Source organism: Nesoenas mayeri (genome assembly GCF_963082525.1).
Source record: "Nesoenas mayeri genome assembly, chromosome: 2".
NCBI classification, from domain to species: Eukaryota; Metazoa; Chordata; class Aves; order Columbiformes; family Columbidae; genus Nesoenas; species Nesoenas mayeri.
Window position 1 is genome coordinate 163,509,535 of NC_137543.1, and position 17,690 is coordinate 163,527,224.

General features: G+C 64.3%; 1 protein-coding gene across 1 annotated transcript; it reads right to left on the reverse strand.

The window, feature by feature from the left end:
- Nucleotides 1-1,894: 1,894 nt before the first annotated feature.
- On the reverse strand, nucleotides 1,895-10,953 carry CSPG5 (chondroitin sulfate proteoglycan 5; the record flags this gene model as incomplete). The annotated part of the gene is made up of 5 exons (XM_080339979.1): nucleotides 1,895-2,050; nucleotides 4,171-4,243; nucleotides 5,638-5,826; nucleotides 8,253-9,501; nucleotides 10,884-10,953. The coding sequence occupies 5 exons, from the start codon at nucleotides 10,951-10,953 to the stop codon at nucleotides 1,895-1,897; spliced, it is 1,737 nt and encodes a 578-aa protein (XP_080196105.1).
- Nucleotides 10,954-17,690: the final 6,737 nt, after the last annotated feature.

Genomic DNA, 17,690 nt, shown 5'->3' on the forward strand with positions numbered 1-17,690 from the left:
TGGGATGGTTGGGATGGATGGGATGTGCCGGGATGTGCTGGGATGGTCGGGATGGTTGGGATGGATGGGATGTGCCAGGATGTGCTGGGATGGTCGGGATGTGCTAGAATGGTTGGGATGTACCAGAATGGTTGGGATGTGCTGGGATGTGCTGGGATGTGCTGGGATGGTTGGGATTGGGATGTTCTGGGATGGATGGGATGGATGGGATGTGCTGGGATGGTTGAGATGGTTGGGACGTGCTGGGATGGATGTGATATACTGGAATGGACGGTCTATGCTGTACTGGCAGCATGATGGATGGTTTCAACTGGGATGAGGTTTCTGTCTGCTCAAGAGACTGGTGTCACACCAGCTGCTCCTTCCTGCAAAGGAGATTTTCTTCTCTCCCGCAGACAACGTCTCTCTGAGCCCTCAGGACCATCAGGAAGGATCCCGGTGAGGAGCAGATGGTTTCCAGACCCGCCGTTCAGCTGCACATTCACCGGCTGGATCCCCATCCCACCCCGTGTCCCCCATCCCCACGCTGCCCCTTCCCTCCTCTTCCTCACCACGTTTCTCACCCAAACCCCACGTCATTCCCGCTCCCCTCCAACACCCCATGACCACAACAGCTTTGATTGCTGTGTCCGTGCTGCCCTGGTGCTTTACCCACAGTTCTACCCATTGTGCAGCTCCGTGCTGGAAGGGGAACGGCTGAAACCAAAGCCCCGGCGGTGCCGTTGGCTGCTCACTTTTCTTTGTATGAGCCCCCAGAGTCGTCTGCCAGCTCCCGTTGCCACCCCCCGTGTTTAAATTGCAACAAGTGAGCTGAGAATGAATTATTCAGCAGCTTGTGGAAAGCATTGGGAAGGTCTAAAACACACTGAGCTGCGAGTTCAGCTCCTACCTGCCCTGGGGAGCTCGCTGGCCGTGTCCCTTACGCATGGCACGCTGAATATCATAATTAATACTGATTAATTGCTTTGTTTCCTCTCTCCCAAGGAGCTTTGAGTTTTGGGTCATGGGTGAATCCATATCTGGAAGAAATCGGTTTCTGTGGGACGCGAGATGGAGCCGCAGCTGGCGGGGAGTGGTGGGAACAGCGGGGTTCCCTGGGGACAGCCCGCCACCCATGCTTTGTCCCCAGGGTGGGGTGACAGCAATTGGCGGGGGGGCGGCAGATTCTGATTTACACCAGTCAGTGTCACCAGAGCTGCCAGCACAGAAACGAGGAGCTGGGGGCTGACACCGGGGGATTTTGGCTGCATGGTGGGGATGGGGACAGTGGGGACAGGGATGCAGCCAGGCACCCATCCCAGGTGTCCCATCCGCACCTGAGCGTGTCCGGGGTGGCAGCACCCCGCAGGGTCCCCAAACCGCTGGGACACGCACCCCTGGCTCGGCAAACCCAGGGAGGGGGGCCCAGGCAGCTGTCACCCCCCGGGTGCCACCCCACAGGCCCCGGGGAGCAGGGCCGAACCCACTGTGTGTCAGGAGATCGCAGGCACCGGCAAGAGCCTTCGCTTTAAAAAAAACCCAAAACTTTATTTCAAGATCTTCCTTTTTTTTCTTTTTTTTTTGGTGGGTTTTAACTTGTATTTCAAAAAAAGTGGGGTAAAAGTACAAAAAAAGTCAGTTGCGGAACAGCAAAGGTTTAGAAATCACAGCGCTGAACTACCCCAAGCGACAGACACGGAGCACGAGCCGAACACCCCACGACACGACGCGCCAGAGGCCGTTCCCAGCCTTCGGCTTGGCATGGTTATGATTATCTTTTCCATTTTCCTCTGTACAAAACACACCAAAGCATGCAAAACAAACAAAAAAAGAGCTACGGGACGGGGAGGAGATGGGAGATTTGTACAGCACGGTCCCTCCCTCCTTTTATTCCCCCACTTTGTCCCCCCCCAGCTCACGTCAGGTTGTTCTGCAGGCAGTTCTGCTCCCCCCCGTCCTGCTCCCCTTTGTCGTGCTTGGGCGACGTGGCGCTGTGGATGTTGAAGGGCTCCTCGTCCTTCAGGCAGGATTTCAGGGAGTCCTGCAGCTTGTGGGGAGCGCTGGGGTCGTCCTGCCGGGAGAGACGGGGGGTCAGGAGGGGACCGTGCCGACGGGGACACCGCGCAATGCGGGGGGGTGGCGCAGCAGGGATGGTGCTGGTGTCCCCGCTGTCACCCCAGCACCGCGACGTGGGCTCTGCCTCCTCGTGGGCAGCAGATAAAGCTCCCAAAGGCGCGGGGGGAGCGTGGGGCTCGGCATGGGGGGCACGGTGGGTGGCAGGGTCTGACCTGCCTGTGGTGATGCGCCGGTGTCCCCCCTCCATGGGTTCCCCACCTTGGGGTGCGGCCAGCACCCAAAGCCGCTCACTGACAGCACCCAAGAGCCGCGCTGGGTGCGGGCGCCATCCCACCCGTCACCACTCCATCCGTCCCCACTGTCCCCCCGCCACCCAGTTCCTCAACTCATCATCCCCGCGCCAATTAGCAACTCCCTGAGCTTGGCAGGAGGCCCGAGGGGGTGGATTTATTGTGGTTTTTAGCGTACAGCCGGCCCTGCCGTGCCAGATCTGCCGGCGGCAAAGCCGGGGCTGCCTCTTCCCGACGTCCCCCCACGGCTGCCAGGAGCGGCTGCCCCCCGAGTTTGTCCCAGTCCATGGGGAGATCAGCCCTCCGGCCCCGGCGCCAAGCTCCGGCTGCGGGGGGTAATTCTGTGCCCAGGCAGTCCTGGTGTCACCGTTGGTGCTGGTGGGGCAAGATGAGCCCTGGTGTGGGGGGCTGCGAGCAGGGGATGGCGGTGAGTGACCTGCCAGCATCGTCACAGTGCCAGAATGGTGCCCACGGTGCCAGAATGGGGCTCCCGGCGCCACGTGGCGGGTGGTGGATGGATGGATGGATGGATGGATGGGTGGATGGGTGGATGGGTGGATGGATGAATGGATGGATAGATGGGTGGATGGGTGGATGGGTGGATGGATGGATGGATGGATGGATGGAAGGATGGATGGAAGGATGGATGGATGGATGGGTGGATGGGTGGATGGATGGATGGATGGATGGATGGATGGATGGAAGGATGGATGGATGGACAGAAGGATGGATAGATGGATGGATAGATGGGTGGATGGGTGGATGGAGACACCCAAGTGCCATCTCATATGGGGATGGGAAACCTCCATCTTCAGGGCAGTGACCCCAGCTGGTCGGGGCTCACACCATGGACTCCACGGCAAACCCCGCAGGACAGGCACCACTGCCAGGGCACCAAGCTGCATCACCGCGTGTCCCCAAAAACCCCTTTTGCAGGGGTGTTGACCCCTCTGTCCCCTCCACGTCCTCGTTGTGCTGCATCCCGGGCACCATGTGCTGCTGTGGGACCGAGCCCTGGACAGGGGACAGGTCAGGACCCAGCAAGACGCTGGGGAGCAGCACCGAATCCATCCCAAGGTTCCTCCTCTCGGCAGTGGGGAGCGAGCGGCCCAGGAGCCTCCTGCCACGGTGGCCAGGCCGAGCGGCAGCGGCTACGGCTGCTAAAGGCGGTCGAAAAGACGGGGAAAAACCGGCGGTGGGGTAAGGCAAAGACTAGAGGGACCTACGCTCCTCCTCCGGCTCCGCAAAGCCCTTGGCTTCTCTCTGTGTCAATTCGAAAGACAAGGAGGTTGGATGGGCAGCACCTGGGGTACACAGGTGACCATATCCTGACCACGCCAGCAGCATCCTGGAGCGTTTCATCCTCCAGCATCACTGGCCATTGTCCGCCGGTCCTGCTCCAGCGATGCCACAGCCGGGGAGCATCATCTGCCGGAGCCACATGGCACCGGCTGTCCCCTCCCTGGAAATGCCGGCACGGCCGCCCCTGCCACCCGCACATGGAGCCAAAGCCACCGGGTGACTCTGGATGGTGGTTCCTCAGGGTCAGGAGGGGACGGGGCAGGGGGACAGTGGGGTGACACCAACCCCCTGCCTGGTAGTTGGGGAAGGACATGGCACAGCAGGATACGGCACAGTGGGACCCAACAGAGCGGTGGCCACGGTGGGACAGGGACAGGAGAGCGAGGGGGGACCCAGAGCTGACACCATCACCCAGGTGATGCCCGGACCACAGGTTGGGGGGACAGACATGACGTTACAGGACAGAGGGACAGGGGTGGGACAGAAAACGGGAGGAGGGGACAGTGCCACGGAGCCGCCTTACGTTTGGGTGGGAGCCCTCGGCGATGGTGGAGAGGGAGAAGTTGTCGTTGTGCAGCTCGGACGGGGTGCGGTATCTGCGGGGGGAGAGCGGAGCGCGGCGGTGAGACCGGGGACACCGCCGAGAACCCCGCGGCCCCGGGGGCGTTTTGGGGTGAACCCAGTGCTGGGGGGTTCCAGCCTCCCAGTGCTGGAGGTCTGGGGCTAAATGTCCTCAGGGATGGAGACGTAGAGCTAAATACACCCAAATCTGGGGCTTTGGGGCTAAATGCCCCCACCTCTGGGGGTCTGGGGCTAAATGTCCCCAGGGATGGAGGTTTGGGGCTAAATGCCCCAGATTTAAGGTTTGGGGACTAAATGCCCCAGATCGGGGGATTTAGGGGCTAAATATCCCCAGCTCTGTGTGTTCGCAGCTAAATATCCCAAAGGATGGAGATTTGGGGCTAAATGACTGAGATCTGGGGGTTTTTGGGGGTTAATTTCCCCAAGATTTAGGGTTTGAGGGGATAAATATCCTTAGCTCTAGGGATAGGTCCCCAAGGATGGAGGTTTGGGGTCTAAATGCTCCAGATCTGGAGATTTAGGGGCTAAATGTCTCCAGCGCTGGGGGTTTGGAGCAAAACGTCCCCAGGGATGGAGGTTTGGGGCTAAATACTCTAGATCTGGGGTTTTGGGGACTAAATGCCCCCAGACCAGGGGAGGTGGGACTAAATAACCCCAGCTATGGGGGTTGGGGGCTGAATGTCTCTGGGGATGGAGGTTTTGGGGCTAAACATCCCAGCTATGGCATTTTAGGAGGCTAAATGTTCCATATCTGGTGGTTTGGGGTTAAATGCCCCCAGATCTGGGATTTGGGGGCTGAGTGTCTCCAGGGATGGTGATTTTGGGGGCTGGACGCCCCAGTTCTGGCCCGTGCGGGCAGGAGATTGGCGCAGGCAGGAGCTGCAGGGCCAGACCCACGGGCTGGCACGGAGCTTCGCTGCTAATTACATTTGGCACTTCCACAGACTAATTAACAGCTCATTAGGGACCCAGGCTGGGAGGCTTTCTCCTCCCCAGCTCCAGGGAGATGGGCAGCGATTGCTGGGGCACGGGGTCACCCCAACCTTCCCCTGTCACCCCCTCAGCCCTGGCCCTGCGTGGGGACAATGTCTGGTGGCCCCTGGGCAGTGTGGCGAGCCCAGCCGGTGGCCCCAGCTCCCAGTGCAGCAGATTAACTGGTGCCCGTCAGGAGCAGCTTTAAAGGATTAACGGCGGAGCGGGAGCCACAAGCCACGTCCCCATCTCCGGGAGCTTTCCCACCCACTGCCACCTTGTCCCCGTCACACCGGGGGTCGCGATGACACGGCGCAGGGACAGGAGCCGCATCCAGCCCAGCGTCACCACCAGGAGCTGGGGCCCCCCGAACCGCTGTGGCTATGGGTGCTTGGGGACAGTTTTAGGGGTGCCAGCCGGGTCCGGTGCCACTCACTTGGTCTTGCGCAGTTTGCTGTTCTCCGTCTTGAGCAGGTAGAGCTTCTTGGCGAAGAAGACGGTGAGCATGAAGAGCAGGAGCACCACGAGGGCGGCCGAGCCCACGGCCACGCACAGCACCTGGAAGTCGGTGACGATGGCCTCGCAGCGTGTCCCCTTGTGCCACGTGTAGTCCTGCGTGTTGCACCTGCAAGACGAGGCCGTTTATGGACCCCTCGCCCCAAAAATGTGTCCCCATTCCACAGAGAATCCCTAGAGGACATCGGCATCTGTAGTTGGGGAGATTATGGGGAGATGAGATTAATGGGTGACCCCCCAAACACTGGGACCAAGCGAGATGGGTGACAGCGGGTGATGCTGTGGGGTTGGGGTCCCCCCAGGTGATGCTCATCGCCCACATCCATGACTCCCAGCCCCACTCAGCCCCGGGGAGTGGGGTGACGGGTTTAGGGGGGGACACCCTGTCACACCGCACACCGGCGTCCCCGTGCCGGCGGGCTCAGCGCCAGGCGCGCGGTGCGTGCCGAGCCGTACGGCACAGCCGCTGCTGGCCCTCCCCAGGCACAATCTGCCGCGGCCGATTAGCGCGGCGGCCCCGGAGCTTCGGCTGCGCAGCCCTGACCTAATTCCTGCCCAGCCGGCGCTCAGGGGGCAGGGAAAGCCCCTCTGTGTCCCGGTGGGATGGGGCTGCGGGGGAAATGGGACCTGCATGGGGGCACGGGGGATGGAGAGACTGGCAATGGGGTGCCGGGGAATAGAGAGACTGGGAATGGGGTGTATGGGGATGGAGAGATGGGCAACAGGGTGCACAAGGATGGAGAGCACAGGGATGGGCTGTATGGGGATGAAGAGCCCGGAGATGGAGTGCACGGGGATGGAGAGGCCAGAGAAGGGGTAGATGAGGGGTACATGAGATGTGGTACATGAGGATGGAGAGCCCAGAGATGGGATACAGGAGGATGGAGAGCCCAGGGACGGGGTACATGAGGATGGAGAGCCTAGGGATGGGATGTACGAGGATGGAGAGCCCAGGGATGGGATGCACGAGGATGGAGAGCCCAGGGACGGGGTACACAAGAGTCCAGAAATGGGGTCCAGAGGGATGGAGGGTCTGGGGATAAGGTATCCAGGGGATGGGGAGTCCGAAGATGCAGTGCACAGGGATGGAGAGCCTGGAGATGGGCTTCAGGGGATGGAGCAGAGATGGGGATGAAGAGGCCAGAGATGGGGTGCGCAGGGATGGAAAGCCCAGGGATGGGGTGCAGGAGGATGGAGAATCCAGAGATGGGGTTCAGGGGAATGGAGAACCCAGGGATGGGGTGCATAAGATAGAGAGATTGGAGTTGGGGATGCAGGGGGATGAAGAGCCCAGAAATGGAGTGCAGAGGGATGGTGAGTCTGGAGATAGGGTGCATGGGGAGTGAAAAGCCCAGAGATGGGGTGCAGGGGATAGAGAGCTCAGAGATGGGTGCAGGAGGGTGAAGAGTCCAAATATGGGTGCAAGGGAATTGAGAGCCAAGGGATGGGGTGCAGGGCGTGGAAAACCCAGGGAGGGGGTCCAGGGGATGGAGAGCCCAGGGATGGGATACACAAGGATGGAGAACCCCGGGAAGGGGTACATGAGGATGGAGAGCCCAGGAACGGGATACAGGAGGATGGAGAGCCCAGGGACAGCATACATGAGGATGGAGAGCCCAGGGATGGGATGCACGAGGATGGAGAGCCCAGGGATGGGGTATACGAGGATGGAGAACCCTGGGAAGGGGTACATGAGAATGGAGGGCCCAGGGACGGGACACAGGAGAATGGAGAGCCCAGGGATGGGGTACACGAGGGTGGAGAGCCCAGGGATGGGATACACAAGAATGGAGAACACTGGGAAGGGGTACACGAGGGTGGAGAGCCCAGGGATGGGGTACACAAGAATGGAGAACACTGGGAAGGGGTACATGAGGATGGAGAGCCCAGGGACGGGACACAGGAGGATGGAGAGCCCAAGGATGGGATACACAAGGATGGAGAGCCCAGGGATGGGGTACACAAGGATGGAGAGCCCAGGGATGGCGTACACGAGGATGGAGAGCCCAGGGACAGGATACATGAGGATGGAGAGTCCAGGGACGGGGTACACAAGGATAGAGGACCCAGAGATGGGAAACACAAGGATGGAGAACCCAGGGATGGCGTACACGAGGATGGAGAGCCCAGGGATGGGATACAGGAGGATGGAGAGCCCAGGGATGGGATACACAAGAATGGAGAACCCTGGGAAGGGGTACATGAGGATGGAGAGCCCAGGGACGGGACACAGGAGGATGGAGAGCCCAGGGATGGGGTACACAAGGATGGAGGACCCAGAGATGGGAAACACAAGGATGGAGAGCCCAGGAATGGGATACAGGAGGATGGAGAGCCCAGGGATGGGGTACACAAGGATGGAGGACCCAGAGATGGGATACACAAGGATGGAGAGCCCAGGGATGGCGTACACGAGGATGGAGAGCCCAGGGATAGGGTACACGAGGATGGAGAGCCCAGGGATGGGATACACGAGGATGGAGACCCCCCTCCTGTGCCCCCACGTCCCCCCAGGCCGGGGTCCCCGTCCCTTACCGGCAGAAGGCCCCGTGGCTCTCCACCAGGTAGCACTGGCCGCCGTTGTGGCAGTAGCTGGGGACGAGGTCGCAGAGGGAGCGGCAGGAGCTGTTGTGCCGCACGTACCCGCTCGGGCACTCGCTGCCGTTCTCGGGCTGGCCCCGCTCCCCTGGCCGCGGCAGCGCCGTGGGGCTGCCCCCCATGACGCCGGGGGGCTGCGGCGGGGCCATGTCGCGGCGGCCGGTGGGTCGGGGATCCCGCGGTGGCGGCTGGGCGCCGGGCACGGCCGCGGTGGGCGGCCGGTAGCCGTTCTCGTCCTCCAGCCCCCCGTCTTCCTCCTCCTCCTCTTCCTCCTCATCCTCATCCAGCTCATCTTCCTCATCCCCATCGGCGTAGAAGGAGGTGGTGGGGTAGAAATCGGCTTCGTCGAAGGGCGTGAAGTCGTCGTAGAGCTCATGGAGGGCCCACGGCGTGGCCGCCTCCTCCGGCTCCCGCCGGCGTGCCGAGCCGGCTGCCCCCCCGTCGAACAGGTCGTAGTAGTCGACGTCGATGATTTCTGAGCCCGTCCGGTCGGCGGGCGGCTCGGCCGGGCCCGTGGCGGCCGTGATGGGCTCCTCCAGCCAGGTCAGATCCGTGCGGCCACGAGCCCCTTGCGCCGGGGCCGGGCTGGATGGGGCCCCCCAGAGCTCCGGGGAACGCCCCGAGTCCCCGGGCACGGAGCTGGGGTCCCCCGGCACGGGGGTGTGCGGGGCCGAGCCCCCGGCCGCCGGCAGCAGGTCGGATTCAGCCGAGCCGGTGTTGAGCCGCCGGCCGGGGGGGCTCGGCGGGGCGGCCGTGAGCCCCCCAAAGCCCCCCGGGCTGGGCAGGGAGGCCGGCGTGGGCCGCTCGCCGCTGCCCGGCTCCTCGGGGCTGCCCAGCGCCACCGCCACCGTGCCCCCGCCGCCGGGCCAGGTCACCGCGGCCCCGCTGTCCTCCGCTGAGCCGGCCTTGGGGGGCACAGCGCTGGCGTCGCCCTCCCCGGCGCACCCCGCGCAGCCCTCGGGCACGGCCGGGTCCGTGGTGGTGGCCGTGCCCGCCCCGGGGGGCTCTAGCTGGGATCCGGCAGGGGGTTCGCCTCTCACCGCAGCCCCCTCGGGGCCGGTGCCGTTGTTGGGGCCCCCCGGGGGGTCTCTGCTCGCCGGGTCCCATGGCGGGGGGCTGCTCTCCAGGGAGCCCCCCCAGGCTCTGCCCTCGGCCTCGCTGGCGTTTCGGGGGGGCCACTCAGACGCTGGAGGGGACAAGGAGAGAAAGGTGTGTCAGAGGTGACCCCGCTGCACCCCCGGGAGGCTGTGCTGGCCTGGGGGGGCCCAGTGGGTCCCCAACAGCTCGGTCTTGCACCCATCAGCACCACAAGAAGCCGGCTTTTTTTGGGGGGGGGGGCGGGGGGCGCTGCACCCCATGTCTGTTACAGCCTCTACCAGGGATTGAAGGGGCGAACCCCGCAGCTGCCCCCAGCTCCGTGGGTCCCCCCACACCCGCAACTGCTCCCGTTATCACCCCAAAACGCTGCAACACCCCCCATGGTGACACGGCCCCCCAAGCCAAGCTGCCTTTCCCCTGTTGCAAGGGGGATCCAGCCCCTGCAAGGGGATCCAGCCCCCCCACCAATGAGATCCAGTCCCCCTGCAAGGGGATCCATCCCCCCTCTGGTACCTGCAGATGCACCCCAAACACAACGGGATCCAGACCCCTGCAAGGGACCTGCCCCCCGCCCCGAGAGGATCCAGCTCCTTGCAATGGAATCTACCCCCCCAATCAATCCAGCTCCTCTGCAAGGGGATCCAGCCCCCTGCAGTGGAATCCTGCCCCCTACAAGGGGATCCAGCCCTCTCTAGCTCCTGCATATGCACCCCCCGCAGCCACAAGAGGATCCGGCCCCTCCTCAGCCTCCTGACAGTGCCCCCCCCGTGCATAAAGGGGATCCAGCCCCTGCAGCGCGGTCCGGCCCCCGCCCTGGCAAGGGGATCCAGCCCCGGCAAGGGGATCCAGCCCCCTTACTAGGGGATCCCGCCCTCCTCAAGCTCCTGCAGATGCACCCCCCGCACATAATGGGATCCAGCTCCCGGCAAGGGGATCCACCCCCCTGCAACAGGATCGACCCACACCCCCACGCCTCAAGGATCTCCAGGTCCTTGTAACGGGATCCAGCCCCTCCCAGGGGGATCCAGCCCCCGGCAAGGTGATCCAAACCCCGCAAGGGGATCCAGCTCTCTCACAAGGTGATCCAGCCCCCTCCCAAGGGGATCCAGCCCCTCTTCCAAGAGGATCCAGCCCCCTCCCAAGGAGATCCAGCCCCCTCCCAACGGGATCCAGCCCCGGCAAGGGGATCCAGCCCCTCTGCCAAGGGGATTCAGCCCAAGCAAGGATCCAGCCCCCTCCCAAGGAGATCCAGCCCCAGCAAGGGGATCCAGCCCCCCCCCAAGGGATCCCCGGCTCCTGCAGAGGAATGCAGACGCAGCCCCTGCCCGGGACCGCGCACCCCGCGGCGATCCGGCCTCCGCCCCCCCCGCCCTCCTACAGGTGCCTGCGGCAGGATCGGGCCCCCCCGCGCCCCCCGCCGCGGGATCCGGCCCCATCCCGGGGTGCAGCCCTCCCCGGTCCCCCCCGTACCGAGAGCTCCGAGCGGCAGCAGCAGCGCCAGGGCCAGGGCGGCGCGGGGCCGGGCAGCCGCGGGGGCCATGGCGACATGGAGGGACCCGCAGGGACCGGGGGACCCGCAGGGACCGGGGGACCCGCGGCTCCGCCAGCGGGGCCGGCACCGGCAGCGGCTCCGCCCGCGCCCCCGCCGCCTCCCGCCGCTCCCCGCCGATCCGCTCCGCGCCGCTCCGCTCCGCGCCGGGGGGGCCGGGCCGGGCCGGGCCGGGCTGGGGGCGGCGGCTGCACCGGCTCCGCCCGCGGGAACGGGGACCCCGCGGGAGCCTCGGCCGGGACCGCGGGACACGGCGACGGGACCCCCCGGAACGGTGTCACCGGGGACCCCGACACGGGCTGCGGCGGGGACACCGCACAGCATCCCCCCGGCACCGGCACCCCGCGCTGAGCCCCGAACTGCTCCGGCATGGGGGCGTCCCTGCCCCAGGACCCCTCCCTGACCCCCGAACTGCTCCGGCATGGGGGCGTCCCTGCCCCGGGACCCCTCCCTGACCCCCGAACTGCTCCGGCATGGGGGCGTCCCTGCCCCGGGACCCCTCCCTGACCCCCGAACTGCTCCAGCATGGGGGCGTCCCTGCCCCGGCACCCCTCCCTGACCCCCTAACTGCTCCGGCATGGGGGCGTCCCTGCCCCGGCACCCCTCCCTGACCCTCGAACAGCTCCGGCATGGGGGCGTCCCTGCCCCGGCACCCCTCCCTGACCCCCAAACTGCTCTGGCATGAGGGCATCCCTGCAGTGGGACCCCCAGCACCAGGATCCTCCCTGACCCCCCTCAGAACTGCTCCTGCATGGGGCGCATTGCTGCACCAGGACCCCCCAGCACCGGGATCCCTCCCTGACTCCCCAAACTGCTCCTTGCACCAGGACCCCCCAGCACCCGGATCCCTTCCTAACCCACCCACCAAAACTGCTCCTGCATGGGGGGGGCATCCCTGCACCGAGACTCCCAGCAGCAGGGTCCCTCCCTGACCCCCCCAGACTGCTCCTGCATAGGGAGCATCCCTGCACCAGGACCCCCCAGCTCTGGGATCCTTCCCTGACCCCCCCAGAAACTGCCCCTCTATGGTGGGACATCACTGCACGGGGACGCCCCAGCAATAGCATCCCACCCTGCCCCCCCCAAAACTGCCCCTGCATGGGGGGCATTCCTGCACCGGGATCCCCCAGCATCGAGATCCTTCCCTGACACCCCAAACTGCTCCTTGCACCAGGATCCTCAGCACACCACCCCCAGCACCAGGATTCTCCATGGACCCCCCCACCCAATGTGCTGCAACCCTGCACCAGGGCTCTCCAGCACTGCCATCCCCTGCTGACCCCCCCAAAACTGCCCCAGCGTGGGGGAGGTCACCCCTGCACCAGCATCACGACACCCCCCGGCATCCCCAGCCGTCACTGGGTTTCCTCATTCACCCCCCCAAAAACTGCTCCGCCTGCACCCCCACAAGCACCAGGACCTCTCACCGATCCCCCAAACTGCTCCTGCATGGGGGGCACCCCTGCACTAGGACACCCCAAACTGCTCCCCCTGCACTCCCACCAGCACCGAGACACCTTCCACCCCCCTAGGTGTGTTTGTGTGGGGGGGACATCCCTGCATCAGCGCCAGGACCCCCCAGCATCCTCAATCAGTGCAGGGGGACCCCCACTGCTGCACCCGCCCCATGCAGCAGTGGGGTGAGCGCAGAGCCCCACACCATGGGGTGAAACCATCACCGGGGAGTTACGGGGGGGGCTGTGAATGGGGCAGGGGCTGCAGTCACTCAGACCCACCCAGGGGGGCCCAGAGCAGGGACCCCATGGCTGTGGTGCCGCTTCCCAGTGCCAAACTGGCCCAGGTGCCACCACGGCCTCTGTCACCCGTGACCTGGGCCCTGACAGGCGGGGGTGCAGGTGGGGGGTGCAGGGGGCGCCGGGGGCAGCACCCAGATCCTGCAGGTGCCACCACCCCCGGGGGACACGCAGCCCATCGCCCCTGAACCCCACCTGTGCAGGGGACATGGTGGCTGCGCTGGGGACAACCAGACGTGTGGGGACACCCTAAACTGCAGCGGGGGGCTCAGCCCGGGCCTGTGCGGCTGCACCATGTCCCGCCCCCCCCAGGCCAGCCGGGGCTGCCCAAGGTGACGGGGACATCACGCAGGGACGTGCCGGCCATGGCTGCTCCTGCATCCCGCACTGGGAAGGATGCTCGGGGACACAGGGGACAGTGGGTGCTCCCAAAGGAGCCCGTTTTGGTGCCCCCCAACACACATCAGCTCAACCACAACCCCCCATCCACCATGCACCCCGTGTCACCCCATCCCACGCAGGGTTGGGGGGCCGGTGGGGCTGGGGGTCCGCATCCCCCCGCAGCCGTGCCTGGCCAGGCTCCCCGCGCCGGGAACAAGCCGCGCTTGTCCCTGCTCAAAGGGGGATTGAAGGGGCTGCACCTGCTTAATATTCCCGGCGCTTCCGCCCCTGGCCGCGTTTCCAAGGGGACCGGCTGAGGGGCCGCAGGGACGGTCGGGGGACACAGCTGGGACAGCTGGGAAAGGGTGGGAAGGGGCACGGGGGTCCCACACGCTGCCTGGGGCTGGGGGTCCCTCCAGTGCATCCCCACCCCCGAGAGGGTGAGGGACAGCAGGGGGGACCCTGGGGACAGGGAGATGGAGCCCGGGCGGTGACACCCACCCTGCACCCACCACCCACCCCCAGCACGGGACAGGATGCGGGGACACGAGGGCCCAAGGTCTTTGTGGTCCAGTTGTTGGTGCTCATCAAGCCCAGGGGAGCTGCCAGCACCCCCCGTCACTCCTGACACCCCCTGGGGCCACCTGGGCCACCCCCTGCCCAAGCAGGGCCACCCGGAGCACGGCGCCCAGGGCAGCACCTGGTTGGGCCTGCGACGTCTCCACCAGTCCCTGGGGCGTCCCGGAGCTCCAGCTCCTCTCCGGTGGCGTTGGTGGCTCTGGCCCATGTCACCTCACAGCCAAGAGCATCGTCCCCCTCCCAGTCCTGCCACCAACGGGACACCCGCCCGGGCCACATCAACCAGGGTCCCCTTGGGGTATTGACACCCCGAAAGCTGCAGCCGTCACCCCCCAGGGTGCTGAGCACCGCAGGGCTGGGGGACCCCAGGATCCACGGGGGACATGCAGGGGACAAAGCTTTAACACATCAAATTCTGACACTAGGCTTAGATTTAGGCGCAGCCCCAGGCAGGTGTCGGAGCCGCCCGCGGCTGGCACCCAAACCTCGGGTTTGTCTTCGTCAGAGGCAGCAGCAGAGGGTTGGACGAGGGGTGGCCGGACAGACAGACAGACAGACGGCGACAGCTCTTGAGGCTCGCAGGGAAACTCCGGCGGCAGAACCGGCTGCTGCTGCCGGGAGCGCGTTTTCCTGGGGGAGTTACTCAAAATACTTAAAGTTAATTAAAAGACCGAAATGCAGCCATGTCGGCGACTCCTTTGGGGCGTTTCTAGAGGAAATCAGTGTGAGCTCCGTCCGTCTGTCCGTGCCGTGGAGCTGGGAGGGATCTCAGCCCACAGCCCTTCTCTGCGCGGTGCAGCGCGGCTCTCGGAGCTCACTCGTGGCTCTGGCCCTGCCTTGGGGTCCCCAAACCCCACTTTGCTTTGCTTTGCTGCCCCAGCCCTGCCCTGCCCCATGGGGAGCCCTCAGCTCTGCCCCATGGGGAGCCCTCAGCTCTGCCCCACGGGGAGCCCTCAGCTCTGCCCCATGGGGAGCCCTCAACTCTGCCCCATGGGGAACCCTCAGCTCTGCCCCATGGGGAACCCTCAGCCCTGCCCCATGGGGAACCCTCAGCTCTGCCCCACGGGGAGCCCTCAGCTCTGCCCCATGGGGAGCCCTCAGCTCTGCCCCATGGGGAGCCCTCAACTCTGCCCCATGGGGAGCCCTCAGCTCTGCCCCACGGGGAGCCCTCAACTCTGCCCCATGGGGAGCCCTCAGCTCTGCCCCATGGGGAGCCCTCAGCTCTGCCCCACACCCCAGCAGCCCCACAGCGGCCCCTGCCCCAGCCTACAATGATGTCCCCACGGACGAGGACCCACACAGGGACCATGGTGGGGACGGCGTGTGTTTGTCCCACCACCGGGGCTGCCTGACGTCCTCCCTCCTTGTCCGAGAACCAGAGATGCCCAAACCACTAATTTTCCAGTTTTTTCAATTAACAAAGTGCAATGAAATCCCAACTTCAGGAAATGCGGAATGGCGGATGGGGCTGAGGTGGCTATTTGTGCCCAGGCCTGGGACATGCCAGCTCTTCCCTCTCTCACAGCCTCCCTGGCAGTGAGTCTGAGCCCAGGGTCAAGCTCGGCTCAGGCAGGCGGGGTTTAAGCGGGACGGCTTTGCCCTCGATTGGCGCTGGCACCGTGCAGGGCACAGCTTGGAGGTGACGAGCCCCGATGTGACACTGAGAGCCGGAGGGAGCTGCTGCCCGCTTGAGCCGTGAGACTTGAAAATCACCCTCAGCCCAGCCTAAATCCCCCACAAAAACACCCCAAACACCTCCGGGGGGACAAATTCACCCACCGAACCGCTCCTGACACAGAGCTGAGGTGAAAGTCGCCGTAATTCGAAGTCGGCAGAGCAGGATGCTGAGGAGGAGGATGGCGGCACCGTCGGGTGGACGTGGATGCGCAACCTCCGCCCGCTCCACGGTGCGGAGCCCTCCGGACCCTCCCCGGCCTCTGGCCAGGGGATAAACAAGCCGATAAGTCCAAAACCAGGGCGCTGGTGCGTTTGGGCCCATCATTCAGTGTCATGGAGGCAGAGCTGGGCCCAGGGATGAGGCAGAGCCCCCGGATCCTGCGTTGGAGCCACGTTCCTCCGTGGCTGCAGAGGGAAAGGTGGGAGAGGTTTAACGCTCACACACCACAGCTCTGAGCTGCAAAAGGTGACAAAGCACCTGCGTAAAACGGGCCCCAAGTGGAGCTGCACCCGAGGAGCGAGCACGGCGCCCGCGGAGCCGGCACAGACCCGCCAGCCGCGTCCAGCACCTCGTGTGCTTGTGAACGTTCGCAGGGCCTGCACGGAGTGACAAACAGAACTGTCACGGGCTGGGGGGGCAGCCGCAAGCAACAGCACCTTCCCCCCCTCCTTCCTCACTCCAGACACCGGGGAAGTCCTCGCGGTTTAGCGAAGGGGGCACTACGTGCGCTTCAGAAACGCGTTGTAGCGCCCAGTAAGGGTGACAGACACTGGAACAGGCTGCCCGGGGGGGTGTGGAGTCTCCTTCTCTGGAGACATTCAAGACCCACCTGGACATGTTCCTGTGCAACCTCACCTGGGCGTTCCTGCTCCAGCAGGGGGATTGGACTGGATGATCTTCTGAGGTCCCTTCCAATCCCAATCATACTGTGATACTGTGAAAGCTGCTGTTGCACGGTCAGGGAGCAGGAGTGGAGACACCACTGCACCCAAGGGAAAGTGAAGGAAAAAAGCTGGGGGGGCAGAAGAGCCGAAGGCGGCGGCACAGGGAGTGAACGCACCTTGTCCCTCTGACAGTGTTCAGTGCTCAGTGACCCCCGAGACGCGGGCTCTGGTCCGTCTGGAAGAGGGAAACCAAACGCACAGCGTCTGAGCACCAGACCCACAGGTCACATTCAGCTCTGCACTGAGCAGCCCCTGCGGGGACAGCCCATCGATCCACAGAACCGGAACAGCATGGAATGGTTTGCGGTGGAGGGACCTTCCCAGCCCCCCAGTGCCCCCCCTGCCATGACAGGGACATCGTCACCAGCTCAGGGTGCTCAGAGCCCCGTCCAGCCTGGCCTGGGGTGTCTCAGGGATGGTTCATCCACCCCTCTCTGGGTACCTGGGCCAGGCTCTCACCACCCTCAGGCAACAATTCCTTCCTCATGTCCAGCCTGAATCTCCCTCCTTTAGTTTAAACCATCACCCCTTGTCCTGTCACAACAGGCCCTGCTCAAAACTCTGTCCCCATCTTTCTCATAGGCCCCTTTTAAGCACAGAAAGGCCGCACTCAGGTCTCCCCGGAGCTTCTCCTCTCCAGCTGAACCCCCCAGCTCTCTCCCCTGTCCCCAGCAGAGCTGTTCCAGCCTCGGGTCATTCCTGGGGCTCCTCTGGCCCCTCTCCAGCAGCTCCATGTGTGTCCTGTCTGGGGACCCAGAGCTGTTCCAGCCTCACATCATTTTACGGACACTGCGTTGTTTTTAATCACACTTCAACTTGGAAGAACAGAAAATAGATTTTGGGGGAAAAACACCCCAAACCATCACCCGCGGGTCTCCCACCACAGGTCCCACACGCCGCCGTGACCCCGCAGCGGATTCCGTGACAGGGACGGCGGCAGCAGGGGCGGCGCTGCATGGAGCCCTCGGCCCCGCAAACGTGGCTGGTTGGAGTTTTGCCACGAGGGATTGAAATAACAACCTCCAAGCCCACAGGTGGCCCCGGCGGCCAGAAACAAGCTTAAACCTGCAGGTTTTTAGGAAGCACACGGTGGAGCTGGTACGGCCAGGCGGGACACGTCCGCCACGGGAGGTTGGGGTATTTTTGTACGTCCTGGGTCCTGCCAACAAGGCACCGGAGACCTGCTGTTCCAGAGTTAACACTGTGATAGCGACCATATTCTTTGCATTCCTTAGGGAAAAGGTCTTAAGCTGAGAGAAGGAAAATGACTCTTCCACCCCTGCGCTTTTCCTTCCGCAGCCTCAGGCAATTAGGGGCCGGGTCACCACCTGGCTGGGGCGGTTGGGAAGAAATGCCATTAGAAGGGATTTTTCCTCTGAAAAACCATCACTT